This window comes from Piliocolobus tephrosceles, chromosome 16 (genome assembly GCF_002776525.5).
Source record: "Piliocolobus tephrosceles isolate RC106 chromosome 16, ASM277652v3, whole genome shotgun sequence".
Classification (NCBI taxonomy): domain Eukaryota; kingdom Metazoa; phylum Chordata; class Mammalia; order Primates; family Cercopithecidae; genus Piliocolobus; species Piliocolobus tephrosceles.
In genome coordinates, this window is record NC_045449.1 from 50,487,382 (window position 1) to 50,507,406 (window position 20,025).

At 51.8% G+C, this 20,025-nt stretch overlaps 2 protein-coding genes across 4 annotated transcripts in view; one reads left to right on the forward strand and one right to left on the reverse strand.

Moving 5' to 3' along the window:
* FKBP10 (FKBP prolyl isomerase 10) overlaps positions 1-6,670 on the forward strand; it is a 10,261-nt gene extending 3,591 nt beyond the window's left edge. Inside the window, exons 2-10 of the mRNA XM_023204118.2 lie at positions 841-986; positions 1,878-2,067; positions 2,171-2,316; positions 2,696-2,885; positions 3,016-3,161; positions 3,741-3,933; positions 4,427-4,569; positions 5,123-5,286; positions 5,682-6,670. Coding sequence (XP_023059886.1) covers positions 841-986; positions 1,878-2,067; positions 2,171-2,316; positions 2,696-2,885; positions 3,016-3,161; positions 3,741-3,933; positions 4,427-4,569; positions 5,123-5,286; positions 5,682-5,867 — 1,504 coding nt within the window. The 3' untranslated portion in view covers positions 5,868-6,670. The remainder of the gene's footprint in view (positions 1-840; positions 987-1,877; positions 2,068-2,170; positions 2,317-2,695; positions 2,886-3,015; positions 3,162-3,740; positions 3,934-4,426; positions 4,570-5,122; positions 5,287-5,681) is intronic.
* Positions 6,671-8,630: 1,960 nt separating this feature from the next.
* NT5C3B (5'-nucleotidase, cytosolic IIIB) overlaps positions 8,631-20,025 on the reverse strand; it is a 13,901-nt gene continuing 2,506 nt past the window's right edge. For all 3 annotated transcript variants that reach the window (XM_026448619.1, XM_026448618.1, XM_026448620.1), the window contains 5 exons: positions 17,604-17,689; positions 16,039-16,128; positions 13,372-13,534; positions 12,029-12,229; positions 8,631-9,085 (listed from right to left, as the gene is read on the reverse strand). In XM_026448619.1, coding sequence (XP_026304404.1) covers positions 8,951-9,085; positions 12,029-12,229; positions 13,372-13,534; positions 16,039-16,128; positions 17,604-17,689 — 675 coding nt within the window. In that variant the 3' untranslated portion in view covers positions 8,631-8,950. The remainder of the gene's footprint in view (positions 9,086-12,028; positions 12,230-13,371; positions 13,535-16,038; positions 16,129-17,603; positions 17,690-20,025) is intronic.

Sequence of the window (20,025 nt, forward strand, 5' to 3'; positions counted from 1 at the left end):
TTTTTTTTTTTTTTTTTTTTTTGAGACAGAGTCTCACTCTGTCGCCAGGCTGGAGTGCAGTGGTGCAATGTCGGCTCACTGCAACCTCTGCCTCCTGGGTTCACGCCATTCTCCTGCCTCAGCCTCCCGAGTAGCTGGGATCACAGGTGCCCGCCACCATGCCCAGCTAATTTTTTTGTATTTTTAGTAGAGACAGGGTTTCACTGTGTTAGCCAGGATTGTAGAATAGGCCTTTTCAAAATGTGAAACCAATTCCCACCCCACCTCTGCTCTCCTTGTCTTTTCCTTGGAGAGCCGACAGTATAATGGCAAAAACATGGGCTTTGGAACTCAGCTGACTACATATTCATATTAGCTGTGTGACCTTGGGCAAGGCACTGAGTCTCTCAAGTCTCCATTGTTCTCATAAGAAAAATGAGAACAAGATTGCCCACCTCACAGGGGAGAGAAAGAAGATACGGCATGTAAAATGCCAAGCATTTAATCCCATGTAGTAATGCTCCTCTGTCCCTCCGTGCTGTACCTGCCACTGCCCACTTGCTGTCAGCAAATAGTAGCAGCAATCAGGCCCATGCATCCCACCCAACCCTGTTCCAGGGCAATAGCAGCCCTTGGCCTCCTCAGGGACTTGCTTTTTGTAACAGTCTGTTCCCTTAAGGTGGGTGTCACGGCCGACCTAGGAGGGGAACTTGAAAAGGAGGCGAGAAGTGTGTGTGCATATCCACACCTGGGTATAGGGAGGGGGATTGTGTGCGTGTGTGCAGGCACACCTGTGCACCTGTGCCACCATGGGCAGTGTGTGTCTGAGATCACTGTATCCCATCTGTCCCTCCCCCTCAGCTATGATCGAAACACCCTGGTGGCCATCGTGGTGGGCGTGGGGCGCCTCATCACTGGCATGGACCGAGGCCTCATGGGCATGTGTGTCAACGAGCGGCGACGCCTCATTGTGCCTCCCCACCTGGGCTATGGGAGCATCGGCCTGGGTGAGAAGGGCTGGGGCACGGGCTGGGGCACAAGCTGGGGATGGAGGAGACCAGGAGGCAGAATCAGGGATCCTGGGGTGAGAAAACTGAAGTGCCGAGATGAGGGGTGACTTGCCCAATGTCATGCTGTGCACGCAGTATGAAGAGTGGCAGCTCTGGCTGGGGCAGTGGCTGACATCTATGGTCCCAGAGTTTTGGGAGGCCAAGGTGGGAGGATTGCTTGAACCCAGGAGTTCCAGACCAGCCTAGGCAACATAGTGAGACCCCGTCTTTCCAAAAACTAAAATAAATTATCCAGGCATGGTGGTGTGTGCCTGTAGTCCTAACTACTCAGGAGGCTCAGATGGGAGGATTGCTTGAGCCCGGGATTTCACGGCTGCAGTGAGCCATGATCATGCCACTGAATTCCAGCCTGTGTGACAGAGCAAAACCCTATCTTTTTTTTTTGAGACAGGGTCTCACTCTGTTGCACAGGCTGGAGTGTAGTGGTGTGATATCAGCTCACTGCAACTTCAGCCTCCTGGGCTCAAGCAATCCTCCTGTCTCAGCCTAACAAATAGCTGGGACTACAGGTGCACACCACCATGCATGGCTAATTTTTTGTATTTTTAGTAGAGATGGGGTTTCACAATGTTGTGCAGGCTGGTCTTGAACTTCTGGGCTCAAGCCATCCACCTGTCTTGGCCTCCCGCAGTGCTGGGATAACAGGCATGAGCCACTGTGCCTGGCCCCCTATCTCTTAAAAAAAACAAAACAAAAATAGTGGCTGCTCTGTGCCTGGTTTGGGTCTCCTGGTGCTGGGATGAGAGGAAGGGGAGTAACAGGGCGCTGGCTGGGATCGTGGTTGGCAGAGCAGAACTCTGAGACCTCCATGCTGCTGCACCCTCACAGCGGGGCTCATTCCACCGGATGCCACCCTCTACTTCGATGTGGTTCTGCTGGATGTGTGGAATAAGGAAGACACCGTGCAGGTGAGCACCTTGCTGCGCCCGCCCCACTGCCCCCGCATGGTCCAGGACGGTGACTTTGTCCGCTACCACTACAATGGCACCTTGCTGGACGGCACCTCCTTCGACACAAGGTAAGGGGCTGGAGGGGAGCCCTGAGGCACTGGGGACTGTGGCATGGGGAGTGGGAGTCCAGGGCCCAGCCTGCCTCTCCTACTTCCACCTCATTTTCTGCAGCTACAGTAAGGGCGGCACTTATGATACCTACGTCGGCTCTGGTTGGCTGATCAAGGGCATGGACCAGGGGCTGCTGGGCATGTGTCCTGGAGAGAGAAGGAAGATTATCATTCCTCCATTCCTGGCCTATGGCGAGAAAGGCTATGGTGAGGGTGGGCAAGGGGAAATTCTCCAAAAGAGGGAAAACCAGGCCTCCACATACAGTTGCTCAGGTTGTATACTGCACGAGGACATCCAGCCAGGGACGCAAGGCAGGATGAAATCTGCCTTTGCTGCTGTCTCACTAAGAAGGGGTGCTTTATTCTGATTCACACGAAGGCTCAGTTTGAGCCGGTGGTGACCCTGGGGAACACCAAGCTCAGGCCTTACTGGAAGAGCAAGAAGCAGGGCTGCTGATGGGCGGGAAAGGGCTCTGGAGAGTGGGGCTAGTGTCTCCTTGCATGGTGCCCACTGGGCCTTCCTGAGTCAAGAAAGAGCCTGGGCTTGCTCCCCAGCCATATGGTTCAGGCCCTATCCCTTCCCCAGGGACAGTGATCCCCCCACATGCCTCGCTGGTCTTTCACATCCTCCTGATTGACGTGCACAACCCGAAGGACACTGTCCAGCTAGAGACGCTGGAGCTCCCCGCCGGCTGTGTCCGCAGAGCCGTGGCCGGGGACTTCATGCGCTACCACTACAATGGCTCCTTGATGGACGGCACCCTCTTCGATTCCAGGTCAGGAGGCTCTTGAGGTGGGAGGGCGGCGGCTGGGTGAAATGTGGATGAAACTGGGGGTCACTCTGAGCTGCCTGGAAGGGGAGGGCCCCTTTGACTCCCTTCCTGGCCCTCCCACCTTGTATTGCAGCTACTCCCGCAACCACACCTACAATACCTATATCGGGCAGGGTTACATCATCCCCGGGATGGACCAGGGGCTACAGGGCGCCTGCATAGGGGAGCGCCGGAGAATTACCATCCCCCCACACCTCGCCTACGGGGAGAATGGAACTGGTAGGGGCGTTCCCCAGCCACCACCTCAGCTCTTCCTCCAAACTGCCCATTGTGGTCAGGCCGCCCCCTCCCACAGTGGAATTCCAGCCACCACTCGGCCCTCTCATCACAAAAACATGCATGCAGCTTACATCTGGTCGCCCCATCTGATTCCTGCCACCCGGACTCCATCGGTTTCCTCCAGGGCAGCGCCCCACTTCTCCCCTTCTGCAGTGGAGAAGGGCAGCCAACTCCTCTGAGTTTGGGGAGGGAGGGTGGTTATGGAAAAACAGAACCAGCATACCCCCAGGACCGTCCTCACCTGTATAATGGGCAAGCCAAGCTGATCTGCAGGATAAGTTACTGGGAGTTTGCAAGATGGTGAGTGGAAAAGGGCTTTCTAACTGGAAAGCCGCCTTCCCCTGCCCCCTGCCCCAGTGACAGTTTGTTAGAATTGACTCTGGACAAACATCCCGTCCCATCCTCCTTTGGATCCTCTGGGTCGGGAAGGGGTATCAGGTCTAGGGGCCTCCATGGAGAGACCTCGAGGAGCCTCTGCTAGTGCTCTGAGCTGACCACACTCCCCCATTCTGTCCTCAGGAGACAAGATCCCTGGCTCTGCCGTGCTAATCTTCAACGTTCATGTCATTGACTTCCACAACCCTGCGGATGTGGTGGAAATCAGGACACTGTCCCGGCCATCGGAGACCTGCAATGAGACCACCAAGCTTGGGGACTTTGTTCGATACCATTACAACTGTTCTTTGCTGGACGGCACCCAGCTCTTCACCTCGTGGGTCCTGGGTGGGGCCGGGACTGGGCAGGTGGGTGGACACAGGCATGGGGAGTCCTCCTCACCGTACCCCGACGCCTGCTCCTCCCTCTTGGTCCTCAAGCGCCAGGGGAGCATTCAGCCTCTTGCTGCTTCTGTAAGTCCCCATCTCAGAGCATGCTGGGGAGCCATGAGGAGATGAAATTCTCTGCTTCGCCGGGGAAGGGAAGGTGAAGCCAACCGTTGCGGGAGAACTGCTCTTTCCATTTCACAGAGGGGAGACTGACGCAGGGAGCCATGAGCCCTTGAGGCCATACTTTAGGGGGCAGAGGCAAGATGAGAAGGGAACCCCACGTCTGCACCGCTGGGCCCCTGCACTCTGCTGCATGGTCCAAGTCACCAGTGGGAGTCACTCCGGAACTGAGGGCTTGTTCTGGGCCCACCTCAGAGAGAGCGGGGTGTGCGCTGGCAGGGGACAGGTTGGCTGCTGACCTGGGCATCTGCTCTCCCCCAGGCATGACTACGGGGCCCCCCAGGAGGCGACTCTGGGGGCCAACAAGGTGATCGAAGGCCTGGACACGGGCCTGCAGGGCATGTGTGTGGGAGAGAGGCGGCAGCTCATCGTGCCCCCGCATCTGGCCCACGGGGAGAGTGGAGGTGAGGGGCTGAGACCGTAATCTTGTGTTTTTTTTTTTTGAGATGGAGTCTCACTCTGTCACCCAGGCTGGAGTGCAGTGGCGTGATCTCAGCTCACTGCAACTCTGCTTCCCAGATTCAAGCGATTCTCCTGCCTCAGCCTCCCTAGTAGCTGGGATTACAGGCACCTGCCACTATGCACAGCTAATTTTTGTATTTTTAGTAGAGATGGGGTTTTGCCATATTGGTCAGGCTGGTCTTGAACTCCTGACCTCAGGTGATCCACCCGCCTTGGCCTCCCAAAGTGCTGGGATTACAATCGTGAGCCACTGCGTCCGGCCCGAGACCGTAATCTAACTGGCACCCGTCCCTTTTGCTCCTGCCCACTGTGGGCCTGATGGCTGGTGGGAGGAGTCAGGAATGCCTTCAGGGTGGCTCCTTAAACATCCCATGCCCCACTCTCCAGCCTAGCCCCAGGAGGGGAAACTGTGGCCTGTGGGCTGGGAAACAGTGAAGCCAGGCCCAGACCCTGGCCTGACTAGGACTCCTCCCTTCTCTCCTGCCCTCCCTCCAGCCCGGGGAGTCCCAGGCAGTGCTGTGCTGCTGTTTGAGGTGGAGCTGGTGTCCCGGGAGGATGGGCTGCCCACGGGCTACCTGTTTGTGTGGCATGAGGACCCTCCTGCCAACCTGTTTGAAGACATGGACCTCAACAAGGATGGAGAGGTCCCTCCAGAGGAGGTGAGTGAAGGTTCAGTCCTAATAACCATGCCACGCACTCCCCGCACCCAAGAAGCGTGGAGGAAGATGTCCCTGTCCGGACTGCCCACCCGCCCTCGTGCTCTTGCCTGTGCTGAGTCCCGTACCTCAGGCTCCTCGTCCCTGCTGTTTCCTGGGCACACATGCAGGCTGTTCCCTACCTGAGACCAGTCACTGACTATCCCTCATGCCACGCCTCCACCCCGGCCCCCACCAGGACCCCAGCACCAGTGCCTTTCCCAGCCCTTCCTGAGTTACAGGGTGCGGGGTAGCCTGGGAAAAAATAAGAAAAAAAAAGCACTCACTGACCTCCACCTGGGGCCCCTCCCAAGGCCATCACCCTTACTGCCCACTCCCCCGGTTCTCCCCTCCCCCAGTTCTCCACCTTCATCAAGGCTCAAGTGAGTGAGGGCAAAGGACGCCTCATGCCTGGGCAGGACCCCGAGAAAACCATAGGAGACATGTTCCAGAACCAGGACCGCAACCAGGACGGCAAGATCACAGTCGAGGAGCTCAAGCTGAAGTCAGATGAGGACCAGGAGCGGGTCCACGAGGAGCTCTGAGGGGCAGAGAGCCTGGCCGGGCCTGAGACACAGAGGCCCACTGCGAGGGGGACAGTGGCGGTGGGACTGACCTGCTGACAGTCACCCTCCCTCTGCTGGGATGAGGTCCGGGAGCCAACTAAAACGATGGCAGAGGAGACATCTGTGGTGTTCCCACCACCCTAGATGAAAATCCACAGCACAGACCTCTACCCCGTTTCTCTTCCATCCCCAAACTCCTTCTTTAAAATGTTTGGATTTGCAAAGCCAATTTGGGGCTGGTGGAGCCTGGGGTTGGATAGGGCCATGGCTGGTCCCCCACCATACCACCCCTCCACATCACAGGCACAGCTGAGCTTGTTATCCCTCTCCCCAAACTTTCTCTTTATTTGTACTTGTTGTTATCCCCACTCCCAGCCCCTATTCCTCTACGTGACAGCTCCCTAGGACCCCTCCACCTTCCTCCCCATTCCTGACTGGCTCCTAGGGAAGGGGACAGCTCCTGGAGGGCAGCCCTACCTCTCCCATGCCCTTTGCCCTCCTCCCTCGCCTCCAGTGGAGGCTGAGCTGACCCTGGGCTGCTGGAGGCCAGGACTGGGCTGTAGTTAGCTTTTCATCCCTGAAGAAGGCTCCTTTCCCTAAGGAACCATAGAAGAAGAAAACAGAGGGCATGTGTGAGGGAACCTGCTTGGGTGGGTGTTAGGGTTATGAAATCTTGGATTTGGGGCTGAGGGCTGGGAGGGAGGGTAGAGCTCTGCACACTCAAAAGGCTAAATTGGTGTCAGTCCTTTTTTCCTTTGTTCCAAATAAAAGATTAAACCAATGGCCTTAGGGTGTCTTTTGGAACAGGTTGAGGAGCAGAGGGGAATGGCTAGCGGGTTAAGCGGGGGTTGTGGGAGGCCTTTAGACCCAGAGATTGGGAAAAAAGTTAAACCAGGCTGTTTCCATGGCCTCATTAGTTCCAGACAGCGGCGTGTCCCCAGATCGGGGGCTCCCCATCTGGAGGTTTCCTGCCTGCCCTGGGCCTAACCTGGGGGCTTCGCTGCAGGAAGGGAGGCCTGGTCTGTGGAGGGGGTGAATGTGTAGAGCAGGGAGGCCTCCAGCAGGGCGTGGAGAGACGATCTTCATCCTCCAGTTGTCCCAGTTGAATGGGAAAGACAAGGTCCCTGACCTCAAACACAACCTACAAAGTTCAAGGATTAAATCAAACCACACAAGTCAGATCATCCTTTTCCATAGATCATTTCCAATACTATGATATTCCCATCTCTCCCTGCTCCTGGCCACCACCTGTTACCACCTGTCCACCCTCTTGCTAGGGGAAAGGTAACCGAGTTCAGATCTCCACAGTGTCTTGCAAGAGGACTTCAGCCGCCAACCAGGCCATCTGTCCTTGCCAAGCATTCAGAGGACAGGGTGGGGACTTAGGAGAGAAAATGACAGGACCGGACTCACACAGCAAACTACCTCCATCGGCACTCCCTGCCCAGGGTCCCCTAAGAGACATGACTGCTCCCCATGGGCAGTGACTGACATTCTCTGGCCCCAAAGCATCCAGAAAACTCCTTGATTGAAGTGTTTGTTTTTTTTTTTTTTTTTTGAGACAGGGTCTCACTCTGTCACCCAGGGTGGAGTACAGTGGTATGATCTCAGCTCACTGCAACCTCAGCCTCCCGGGTTCAAGTGATTCCCCTGCTTCAGCCACCTGAGTAGCTGGGATTACAGGCACGCACCACCACGCCTGGCTTATTTTTGTATTTTTAGTAGAGACAGTCTTACCATGTTGGCCAGGCTAGTCTCAAACTCCTGACGGCAAGTGATCCGCCACCCTGGCCTCACAGAGTGCTGGGATTACAGGTGTGAGCCACTGCGCTGGCCAAGAAAGCTTCTTGATTAAAGTCTGGAAGTGGTTACTGACCCAGTCTCAGATGGTGACCACTCCCTCCTCCCAAAACCAAATGGAACAGGCCTGAAGCAGAGAAATGCAGCAAAAGGCATGGGCTTTGGTCAGAAACATTCAAATCCTGGCTCCAGCTCCTAGCTACTGAGTTTGGGCAAGTTTCCCATCCTGCCTGAGCCATCTGGAAGCAGGAGGAGCTGCACCTACTTGTGGGGTCATTGTGAGGGTCAACTGGCAGACACCCAAATGCCCAGAGCGGCACCTGGCACACCGCAGGCCTTCAGTAACATCTGTATCACCTCCTGGTTCACATCTGCAGAATAACAGAACTTTCCAACGGCTAGTCAAACATTGCAGGAAAGGTGCCAGTGATTTCCTCCAAAGCTAAGACAATGCTGAACTGGCTCTTCAGGGTCAGCCCAAGAATGCAAGACCACAGTGCACACATCACTTCTTTCACCTTGGGACCCTCAGGTCCCTGCTCTAAATTCCCCTTTTCAGGTCATCCACTTTAGTGGCCCCGACCCATAAGAGGTGAAAGGAGAGCCTAGGGCAAAGGGGGACATCCACACCCGAATGCATCCCCTCAGGGATCCCTAAAGAGGGGGCTCTCAGACAGGGTTGCCTCAACCCCACCGATCCCAAATGAATTTCAAGTTTGATGGCTGAATCAGAATAAAGTCAAACCACTGCAGGCTAGAAAATACCCTTTCAACCCCACCCTGAACCAGACACAATCAGGCTGTGCTCGGACGGGGTCCCAGGCCAATTTGTGGCGGTTCGCAAACTGTGTTCCTAGAAGCATCACTTGTGCCCCCCAGGCCCAAGAGGTCCAGGTTCTACCCCCACCCACATCCCCTGAATCAGAACAGCTGTTTTTTTCATTTTAAAAATTTTGATCTGTTTCACACATTATATTTGTTTGAAGAACAACTTCCTACTTTTAAGTTTTGAAAACAATCCCTGGAATGGACAATCCCTAGAGCACTGACATGCTGTGGTCCAAGGTTCACCAGGAACAGTGCTTGTGCCCTGCCATATGGCGGGGCTCCTTCAAGCCTCTGGTGATGAAGGTGCTCAGGGAAAGGAGGAAGGAGGGGTATGGAAGGACCCAGCCGCTGCTGGCCACCCTGGCCTCTGCTCTGTGTTCATGGGGGCGCGGACTCCTCACCACGGCCTACAGGTCGGGCTGAAGCCTGTGCCCTCAGGGGCCTTGCATCTCCAGCTGGTCCCCCTGGCACAGGATGTGCTGCAGCAGCCCATTGACCACATCCAGAGTCTCGTCCTTCTCCAGCACGATGTCATAGGAGTCCATGTAGCGCTCCCGCCGCTCCTCCACCTGCCCGGAGTGAGAATAAGAAGCCTGAGGGTCCCCAAATGCCCCACCCTCCATAGCTCACTCTCAAAGCCCCTGGGGTTGGGGAGGAGAGCATTCAAGCAGCAATTCCCAGCTCCCTTTTGAGAGCCAGAGGAGTTCAGGTTACCGGAACTACCCTTTGGAGACAGATAAGGGATGGGCATGGGCTATCACAATGAACCCTTGGGTCAGTAGCAAAGGATAGTAACAAGGAATAAAAACAAAAAACCAGATGTTGCCACTTTGGGAGGCTGAGGCAGAAGGATCATCTGAGCCCAAGAGTTTGAGACCAGCCCAGGCAACATGGCAAAACCCCATCTCTACAAAAATTGGCCGGGCATGGGGGTGGGTGCCTGTAGTCCCAGCTACTTGGGAGGCTGAGGCAGGAGGATCACTTGAGCCCAGGAAATTCAGGCTACAGTGAGCCGAGACTGAGCCACAACATTCCAGCCTAGGTGACAGGGGGGGGCCTTGTCTCAAAAAAAAAAAAAAAAAAAAAACAAACCGATGTTGCCTCTAATCCATCTGGATTGAATTTCTTTCTCCCTCCCTCCCTCCCTCCTTTCTTCCTTTCTCTTATTCTTCTTCTCCTTCTCCTCCTCCTTCTCCTCCTTCTCCTCCTTCTCCTTTCTTCTCCTTCTCCTTCTTCTTCTTCCTTTTTCTTCCCTCCCTCCCTCCCTCCCTCTCTCTTTCTTTCTTTCTTTCATAGCATCTGACTCTGCTGCATAGGCTGAACTGCAGTGGCATAATCTTGGCTCACTGCAGCTTTGACCTCCGGGACTCAAGTGATCTTCCTGCCTCAGCCTCCTGCGCAGCTAGAACTACAGGCATGCTCCCCACACCAGCTGATTTGTGTTGTTGTTGTTGAGACAGGGTCTCATTATGTTGCACAGGCTGCTCTCAAACTCTGGCCTCAAATGATCCCCCTGCCTTGGCCTCTCAAAATTGGGGGGGGTTACAGGCATGAGCCACTGTACCTGACCAGGACCCAGTTTTTTTGTTAGTTTTTTTGAGACGGAGTCTTGCTGTCACCAAAGCTGGAGTGCAGCGGCGCCATCTCAGCTCACTGCAACCTCCACCTCTGGGTTCCAGCGATTCTCCTGCCTTGGACTCCAGTGTAGTTGGGATTACAGGCGTGCACCACCACACCCGGTTAATTGTGTATTTTTAGTAGAGACGGGGTTTCTCCATGTTGGTCAGGCTGGTCTTGAACTCCTCACCTCGTGATCTGCCTGCCTTGGCCTCCCAAAGTGCTGGGATTACAGGTGTGAGCCACCACGCCCAACAGAACCCAGTTTCATCCGGCCCGAGCATTCTGGTGGGCTTCAGAGCCTGCAGGCTGCGGGAAGGCACCCTGGCAGCTGCCTGGCTTCACCCCGTATTTGAGCCCCTTTATGACAATGCTGCTTTCAGCCCCGTCAGTCCCTGATCTGTTCTTGTTACTTTTCTTCTCTAAATTATAAACCCATGTCCTCGGCTGGGCACAGTGGCTCACACCTGTAATCCCAGCACTTTGGGAGGCTGAGGCAGGTGGATCATCTGAGGTCAGCAGTTCAAAACCAGTGTGGCCAACATGCTGAAACCCTGTCTATACTAAAAACACAAAAATTAAGTTGGGCATGGTGGCGGGCACCTGTAATCCCAGCTACTCAGGAGGCTGAGGCAGGAGAATCGCTTGAACCCAGGAGGCAGAGGTTGCAGTGAGCCAAGATTTCGTCACTGTACTCCAGCTTGGGCGACAGAGCGAGACTCTGTCTCAAAACAAATAAAAAATAAAAAAAAAAACCCATGTCCTCAATACCAACATCTCCCATCTCAATCATGCCTTCCAGTAGGATTTAGGAGGACTGGTAATCAGCCCCACTGTTTCCTGAACTTTGTCATCTTAGGCAAGTTACTTAACCCCAGGCCTCAGTTTCCTCATCTGTAAAATGAGGATAACAGTCACTACCTTAAAGGGCTATAAAAATCAAATGAATTGGCCGGGCGCGGTGGCTCAAGCCTGTAATCCCAGCACTTTGGGAGGCCGAGACAGGCGGATCACGAGGTCAGGAGATCGAGACCATCCTGGCTAACACGGTGAAACCCCGTCTCTACTAAAAAAATACAAAAATCTAGCCGGGCGAGGTGGCGGGCGCCTGTAGTCCCAGCTACTCAGGAGGCTGAGGCAGGAGAATGGCGAGAACCCGGGAGGCGGAGCTTGCAGTGAGCTGAGATCCGGCCACTGCACTCCAGCCTGGGTGATAGAGCGAGACTCCGTCTCAACAACAACAACAAAAAATCAAATGAATTAATATCCATGAAATGCTGAGAGGAGTGACAGTGCAGTGCACAATCAGTAAATTGAGGCTAGGATCCCATGCCCAGCCTGATCCTCTCTCTGAACGCCTGTAAGGTCATGTGGTAAGACAAAGCTGTCATCACTGGGTTTCTGTTTCCTACGAGAATATGCGCTCCAAGAGAATACAGCTTCCTTCTGTGCCCATAATACTTTACCTAGTGTCTAGCATATAGAAGGCGTTCAAAGGTGGCTGGGTGCAGTGGCTCACGCATGTAATCCCAGCACTTTGGGAGGTGAAGGTGGGCGAAGCACTTGAGGTCAGGAGTTCAAGACCAGCCATGGCCAACATGGTGAAATCCTATTTCTAGTAAAAATACAAAAATGAGCCAGCCATGGTGGCGCGCACCTATAGTCTCAGCTACTCAGGAGGCTGAGGCAGAAGAATCACTTGAACCTGGGAAGTGGAAGTTGCAGTAAGCCAAGATTATACCACTGCACTCTAGCCTGGGTGACAGAGCGCGACTCTGTCTCACAAAAAAAAAAAAAAAAAGAGAGAATGTGTTCAAAGTGTTCAAAGGCATTTGTTAACAGGCATTCAAAGAGAAGAAAGCCATGAAGAGAAGCAGCCCTGGTCCTCTACCCACCTTGTCATTCAGGAAGCCAATCTTGAGAATGTTCTGCACACCAGGAACCCCATCGGCCATGGTGAGGTCCCCGATGGAATCTCCCAGCAGGATGACATTGGTTTTGCCCTCAAGTTGCTGGAAGTAACCAGAGTTCTCACACACGGAGCTGTTCTTGTTGTATGTGTGTATGAGCTGGCCCTTAAATCCCTGGAGAAAACCCTAAATAACGAAGACAAGAGAGAGATGGAAGGGCTGCAGGGACCCATGTGGCATCAGCTCTCCACTGTCTCTGTCACAGAGAAAAGGGAATCCCAAAAGTGATAGATAATGCCAAAACTTCACTGTAGCCTAAACTAGGGCCCCTGGGCCAGACTTGGCCTGCTTTTGTAAATAAAGCTGTATTGGGATACAGCCAAACTCCTTTGTTTACATGATGCCTATGGCTGCTTTTTTGTGCTATAAAGGCAAAGTTGGGCAGCTGCAACAGTGATGCCACGGCCCACAAACCCTAAATATTGACGACAGGGGTAACTCCTAGTCTAAATGAACAGGAGCCACCCAATATTGCAGATCATCTGTTCTGGTGGATGCACGAAACTGTGATATAAATGCCGCTCAGGTTACATGTGTGCTAATGCTCAGCGGCGGGCCACCTCCTCACTGCAGGTCAACGTGATAAAAATTCCAACCATCAGTTTTACAGGGAAAAGAGTCAGAAAGTGGATGAGTTGGAGCAGCCCACCTCCAGCTTGGGAAAAACAAATCAAAGCCCATGCCCTGCAGGACCCAGGATGGCATATAACACATGACAGTGACATGGGGCAGGGCAGGCCCATAAATTAGGTACCCCAGGGCAGACAGTTGACTGTCAGGCAAACACCAAAGAGAGAGGATCCTTTAAAAGTTTTTTTGTTTTTGTTTTTTTCTGAACACAGTCTTGCTCTGTTGCCCAGGCTGGAGTGCAGTGCTATGATCTTGGCTCACTGCAACCTCTGCCTCCTGGGTTCAGGCGATTCTCCTGCCTCAGCCTCCCAAGTAGCTGGGATTACAGCTGCACACCTCCACGCCTGGCTTATTTTTGTATTTTTAGGAGAAATGGAGTTTCACCATGTTGGCCAGGCTGGTCTCGAACTCCTGACCTCAAGTAATCTGCCTGCCTCGGCCTCCCAAAGTGCTGGGAATACAGGTCTGAGCCACAGCGTCTGGCCAAAAAGTAACCCATAAACAACTGCAAGAGGGTGAAGAAGCCAGTGCGGCTTACCTCCCCTTCTTCCCCAGGTTAGGGTTCATGCAGAGTTAACCGCCCTGGCTGGTGGTCCCCACCCCTCGTCCTTTCCCAGCCCAGACAAGATTTGGCTCACATCTTCATTAAAATCCATGTAGTTAGACACGATGTGGATGTTGGGGTGGAAAACTTTCATCTGTCGGATAATTTCTTCCAGGATATCACCAATGCCCGCAGAAAAGATGAAAAGGGGAATATTGTTACGGTAGAGTGTGTTGAAGAAGGTCTTGTATCCCTCCCTGAAAAGAGATCGGGGAATTCTGAAATGGCACTGCCTCTACTGTTGTTCTTTGTTTCCTACTTGGGTTATTTGTTTTTTGGGTTTTTTTGTGAGACAGGGTCTTGCTCTGTTGCCCAGGCCGGAGTGCAGTGGCACAATCACAGTTCACTGTGACCTCAACCTCCTGGGTTCAGGTGATCCACCTGCCTCAACCTCCCAAGTAGCTGAGACCACAAGTGTGCGCCACCACACCTGGCTAATTTTTTTATGTTTTGTAAAGATGGGGTTTTCCTATGTTGCCCAGGCTGGTCTCGAACTCCTGGGCTCAAGCAACCCATCCACCTTGACCTCCCAAAGTGTTGGGAGATCATGCCATTGCACTCCAGCCTGGGCAAAAGAATGAGACTCCAGCTCAAAAAATAAATAAATAAAATAAAATAAAAATAAAATAAAATACAGCATACGATATATTCAATAAGTGGCTAAAGGGTGCTAATCCTAAGTGTTCGGCTCAGTTCATTTTGACATACGTATACACCCATGTAACCAACTAGCTTGAGGCTCCCTCGTGATCTCTCCCAGTCAATATCATCCCTCTCATTGATTAGCTTTGCCTGTCCTTGAACTTCATATAAATGGACTCATACACAATGTACTCTTTTGTGCCTGACCTTTTTTTTTTTTTTTTTTTTGAGACAGAGTCTCGCTCTGTTGCCCAGGCTGGAGTGCAGGGGCCGGATCTCAGCTCACTGCAAGCTCCGCCTCCCGGGTTTACGCCATTCTCCTGCCTCAGCCTCCCGAGTAGCTGGGACTACAGGCGCCCGCCACCTCGCCCAGCTAGTTTTTTGTATTTTTTAGTAGAGACGGGGTTTCACCGCATTAGCCAGGATGGTCTCGATCTCCTGACCTCGTGATCCGCCCATCTCGGCCTCCCAAAGTGCTGGGATTACAGGCTTGAGCCACCGCGCCCGGCCAATAGAAGTGCCTGACTTATTTTGTTCAATATAATGCTATGTAGTTTATCTGTATTTTGCATGTAATAAGTTTATTCTCTGTCACTGCTATGCAGCATTATTCCACCATATAAATATACCACAATTTATCTACCCAGCTTCTTCTTGACAGACAGTTGAGAGATTTCCAGATTTCAGCTGTTATGGATACAGCTGCCATGAATACCCTGTGCATATCTTTTTTTTTTTTTTTTTGAGACGGAGTCTTGCTCTGTCCCCCAGGCTGGAGTGCAGTGGCACGATCTCAGCTCACTGCAAGCTCTGCCTCCTGGGTTTATGCCATTCTCCTGCCTCAGCCTCCCAAGTAGCTGGGACTACAGGCGCCCGCCACCACACCCGGCTAATTTTTTTGTATTTTTAGTAGAGACGGGGTTTCACTGTGTTAGCCAGGATGGTCTCGATCTCCTGACGTCTCGGCCTCCCAAAGTGCTGGGATTACAGGCGTGAGCCACAGCGCCTGGCCCTGTGCATATCTTATAGTGGCTATATGCCCTCATTTCTCTGGGGTACATACCTGGGAGAGATGCTGCTGTGGCGGAAGGTAGGCATATGTTTTCTGTTGCTGTCAATACAACCAGGCAGCTGACCTGGGCACCTTCACTAGGGCACACCCACTCCCACCCCAGCACTTACTGGATCAGCACAGGTCTCCACTGTCTTGACTTTTGAGGAGCTAGCCAATCTCCCCAGTTAGGACGCACAACCCTTGAGGGCAGGCACCCATGTCACTCTTTCCTTTATGAGCTCTGGTCCCTCCTCCAGGATAGAAATCTCCAGCAGAGACAGCTGTTCAGTGAAGGCAGCCAACGATCAAGCGTCCCAGCCTAGCCAACTCCCAGTTGCCATGAAGAACACCAGTCACCAGAGGGACCCCAAAAGTCTTTTACCATTGTGAAAAATGAGCTAGATTTGGTGGGGCAAGGTGGCTCATGCCTGTAATCCCAGCACTTTGGGAGGCCGAGGCAGGTGGATCGCAAGGTCAAGAGATCGAGACCATCTGGCCAATATGGTGAAATCCTGTCTCTACTAAAAATACAAAACTTAGCAGGGCACGGTGGTGGGCACCTGTAATCCCAGCTACTCAGGAGGCTGAGGCAGGAGAATCGCTTGAACCCAGGAGGTGGAGGTTGCAGTGAGCTGAGATCGCGCCACTGCACTCCAGTCTGGTGACAGAGCGAGATTCCGTGAAAGAAAAAAGAAAAGGAGAGGGGAGGGGAGAGGAGAAGAGAGAGAAAGAAAGGGAAAGAAAGAAAGATGAGCTAGACTTGGTTTGTTCTCAGAGATGGTGCCCTGCCATTTTGTACTACATCCACTACCTGCTGACTGTTTCCTAGCAAGAGTAAGACATTCTTTAGCTGTATCACATCAGTTGTTCATAGTGCCATGTCCCTTCCGGTCCTTTAAGCAACTAACTCTTCTCTACTCTTCCCCTGCCTCTTTTTCTTTTTTTTTTTGAAGAAAATACTTCTAAATAGTCCGATAGAAATGTTTTCCAGAGCAAGACGCTTACCTGAGCATTGCATTGGACTCTGTAACCACCTGGGCTATCTGAAACTTCTGAATCTTCTGCTGACACAGGAGATTGTGCGCTTTGGTCCACCTAGAAACAGACACCCCAGAAAACCCTAAATTCAAATTACTCAAGTAAATAATTACTCATTTCCCTTTACAGAGCCAAGTGCCCTCTGACAGCATTGCCAACAGAGGCCTCATCCTTACGTTAGCTGCCTTTAAAGGGAAGAGGGTGGCCAGGCACAGTGGCTCATGCCTGTAATCCCAGCACTTTGGGAGGTCAAGGCGGGTGGATCACTTGAGATCAGGAGTTCGAGATCAGCCTGGCCAACATGGCAAAACCCCATCTCTGCTAAAAATACAAAAATTAGCTGGGCATGGTAGTGCACACCTGTAGTCCCAGATACTCGGGAGGCTGAGGCTGGAGAATCACTTGAACCCAGGAGGGGGAGGTTGCAGTGAGCCAAGATCAGGCCACTGCACTCCAGCCTGGGTGACAGAGTGAGACTCCGTCTCAAAAAAAAAGAAGGGAAGAGGATGAGAAAGTAACCCAACAGAGACAAGTGCTGGGCAAGCTGGCTGCTGGGGCTGGCGCTCTCCTGAGTCCCTTCCTCCATGACCACTCTATCTGGAGAACATCACTCTGTCCAGTGATGAGGGTTGCTGCGGTTTGAAAGTGTTGGAAACTTGATCCCTGATGTGGAGGTGCTGAGAGATGGGGCCTAATGGGAGGTGTCATGGGGGCACCGTCCTCATGAATGGATTAATGTCATAATATCACAGATTCCTTATAAAAAGAACTCCTCTCTTTCTCTTTCTCTCTCCCCCACCCTCTTTGCCCTTTCACAATGAGATAATGCAGCAAGAAGAAGGCCCTCACCAAATGCCAGCCAGTCCTTCGATATTGGACTTCCCTGCTTCCAGAACTGTGTGCCAATAAATTGCTATTCATTATCAATTACCCAGTCTAGGCTGGGTGCAGTGGCTCACGCCTGTAACCCCAGGACTTTGGGAGGCCAAAGTGAGAGGATCGCTTGAGCTTAGGAGTTGAAAATAGCCTGGGTAACATGGTGAGACCCCATCTCTACAAAAAACAGAAAAAATGAGCCAGGCACGGTGGCACAAGCTGAGGTGGGAGAATCGCTTCAGCGCAGGTGGTTGAAGCTAGAGGGAGCCACGATCATGCCACTGGACTATAGCCTGGGCAACAGAGCAAGACCCTGTCTCAAAAAATAGAAAAATTATATAAATTACCTAGTCTGTTATTCTGTGACAGCAGCACAAAACAGACTAAGAGTCACTTCTGCAAAGCACTTATCCCCTGACACCAACGGTCCTTAACTTATTCCAAGGATCCTCTGAGGGTCTCCACTCCAGTAGTAGCCACAAAAAGCCCCAGGTTCATCTGAAAAGTTTGTTCCAATAGCTGGACTAATAGCATTAAATTAAGCCCTCAGTAAAGTAAGGGAGTCTGTCATCTCAACAAGGGTCTGGAAAAATACACCCCTCTCAGCCTACTCCATCTCAAGGGCCCAGAAGCTTTTCTCCACCACCATCACTCACCATTCCACCATATGAGGTAGCTTCTCCTTGATGGTCCGGTGTGGGTCGATCTCAATTGGGTAATAGTGGTGAAAGAGAGCTGTGAGCTGGGATATCCAAATGGGGAGAAAGGCCATTAGTCTATATCAAGTTCTTCCCTGCAAAGTCCTATAGCTTAGTATGAGAAAAAAGTCACCTAGAAGAGGCAACTTCACGGCCAGAGGCAGTGGCTCACACCTGCAATCCCAGTGCTTTAGGAGGCCAAGGCAGGTGGATCACTTGAGGTCAGGAGTTTGAGTCCAGCCTGGCCAACACTTGTCTCTACTAAAAAATACAAAAATTAGGCCAGGCGCGGTGGCTCAAGCCTGTAATCCCAGCACTTTGGGAGGCTGAGACAGGCGGATCACGAGGTCAGGAGATCGAGACCATCCTGGCTAACACAGTGAAACCCCGTCTCTACTAAAAAATACAAAAAACTAGCCGGGCGTGGTGGTGGGTGCCTGTAGTCCCAGCTACTCAGGAGGCTGAGGCAGGAGAATGGCGTAAACCCGGGAGGCAGAGCTTGCAGTGAGCTGAGATCCGGCCACTGCACTCCAGCCTGGGCGACAGAGCGAGACTCTGTCTCAAAAAAAAAAAAAAAAAACAAAAAAAAATTAGCGAGTGTAGTGGCACGCGCCTTTAATCCCAGCTACTCAGGAGGCTGAAGAATGAGAATTGTTTGAACCCAGGAGGCGGAGGCTGCAGTGAGCCAAGACAAGATCATATCACTGCATTCCAGCCTGGGCCACAGAGTAAAACGGTGTCTCAAAAAAAAGAAGATGCAACTTCATTTAAGAGAGTGTTACATGAAATTTTCTTCAAGTTTTCCTTTGGGGACATGTCATTTATAAGACCTAAGTTTCTCTTCTCTTCTTATCTTCCAACATAATTGCTCAATACACTCACATTTTTATCTATTTGGGGAAGTCCAGGGAGCACCTGGACCCACAGAGCTGGTCATTCCTTTGTACTCACCCTGAGAGTGAGGTCTAAAAGTCAGCAGTATGAGATTTCACTATCAGAGAAGAAGGGTAGTAATATTTTTTTTGCTGTTATTAATTAGTTGAATTGTCAGGGCTTAACCAGTAAGAACTTACTTAATGCTGTGTTTCGCAGAATGTGGTCCACTTTCTCACGTGATAGGTAAGATAACTTTAGAGAATTCATGGAGAAGCACTTTTCAACTCAGTAGTTTTCGATTCATTTTCATGTATAATTTTTTTCTTTCTTTTGAGACAAAGTCTCACTCTGTCACCCAGGCTGGAGTGCAGTGGCACAATCTCGGCTCACTGCAACCTCCGCCTCCCGGGTTCAAGCAATTCTTCTGCCTCAGCCTCCCGAGTAGCTGGGACTACAGGCATGTGCCACCATGCCCAGCTAAGTTTTGTATTTTTAGTAGAGACGAGATTTCACCAGGTTGGCCAGTTTGGTCTCAAACTCCTGACCTCATGATCCACGTGCCTCGGCCTCCCAGAGTGCTGGGATTACAGAAGTGAGCCACCGCGCCGGGCTCTTTTTTTTTGAGACGGAATCTGGTTCTGTCCGTTGCCTAGGCTGGAGCGCAATCTCGGCTCCCTGCAACTTCTGCCTTGCAGGTTCAAACTATTCTCCTGCCTCAGCCTCCTGAGCAGCTGGGATTATAGGCATGCACCACTACTCCCAGCTAATTTTTTGTATTTTTCATAGAGACAGGGTTTCGCCATGTTGTCCAGGCTAGTCTCGATCTCCTGACCTCAACCGATCTGCCTGCCTCGGCCTCCCAGAAATGCTGTGATTACAGGCGTGAACCACCACACCCGGCCTGTTTCTTTAAGTTAATTACAATTTTTAAAAACAGGTCAATTTAGAGAAAGATCTACTAAAGCTGATACACAGATATGGGAAAAAAAAACCCACGAAATTTAACTAGAAGACTGTACTTTGGGACACAGCATGTTGGTGGACAATTCCGTCAAAGTGTCAATATCATGTGAATGCACAGCATCTACATGTGTTTCCTCTAAGGTTTCCTTCTATGTGCCAAGACTTTGACACTCTAAAGGAGCTGTTCCAGGGATCATGTGTCACACAGAGCCAGTCAGTAACAGTGCCCAGTAAAAATGAGAATTGACCAAGTAAAGAATTTTAATACATGAGTGATTCTCAGGAACATTACAAGATCAAATGGAATCCCTGTCCATCTGTCCAAAAGAAGATTAAATGTAAAGATGACATAGTAACAAAGGCAGAAAACTCCTGAAATGTATTAAGGAGAATCCTGTAATGATTCTCAATGTGTGTGTTTTTTTGGAGTGAGAACATTTTTCTAAAAATTAGGCTGGGCAAGATAGCTCACACCTGTAATCCTAGCACTTTGGGAGGCCAAGGTGGGCGGATCACCTGAGGTCAGGAATTCGAGACCAGA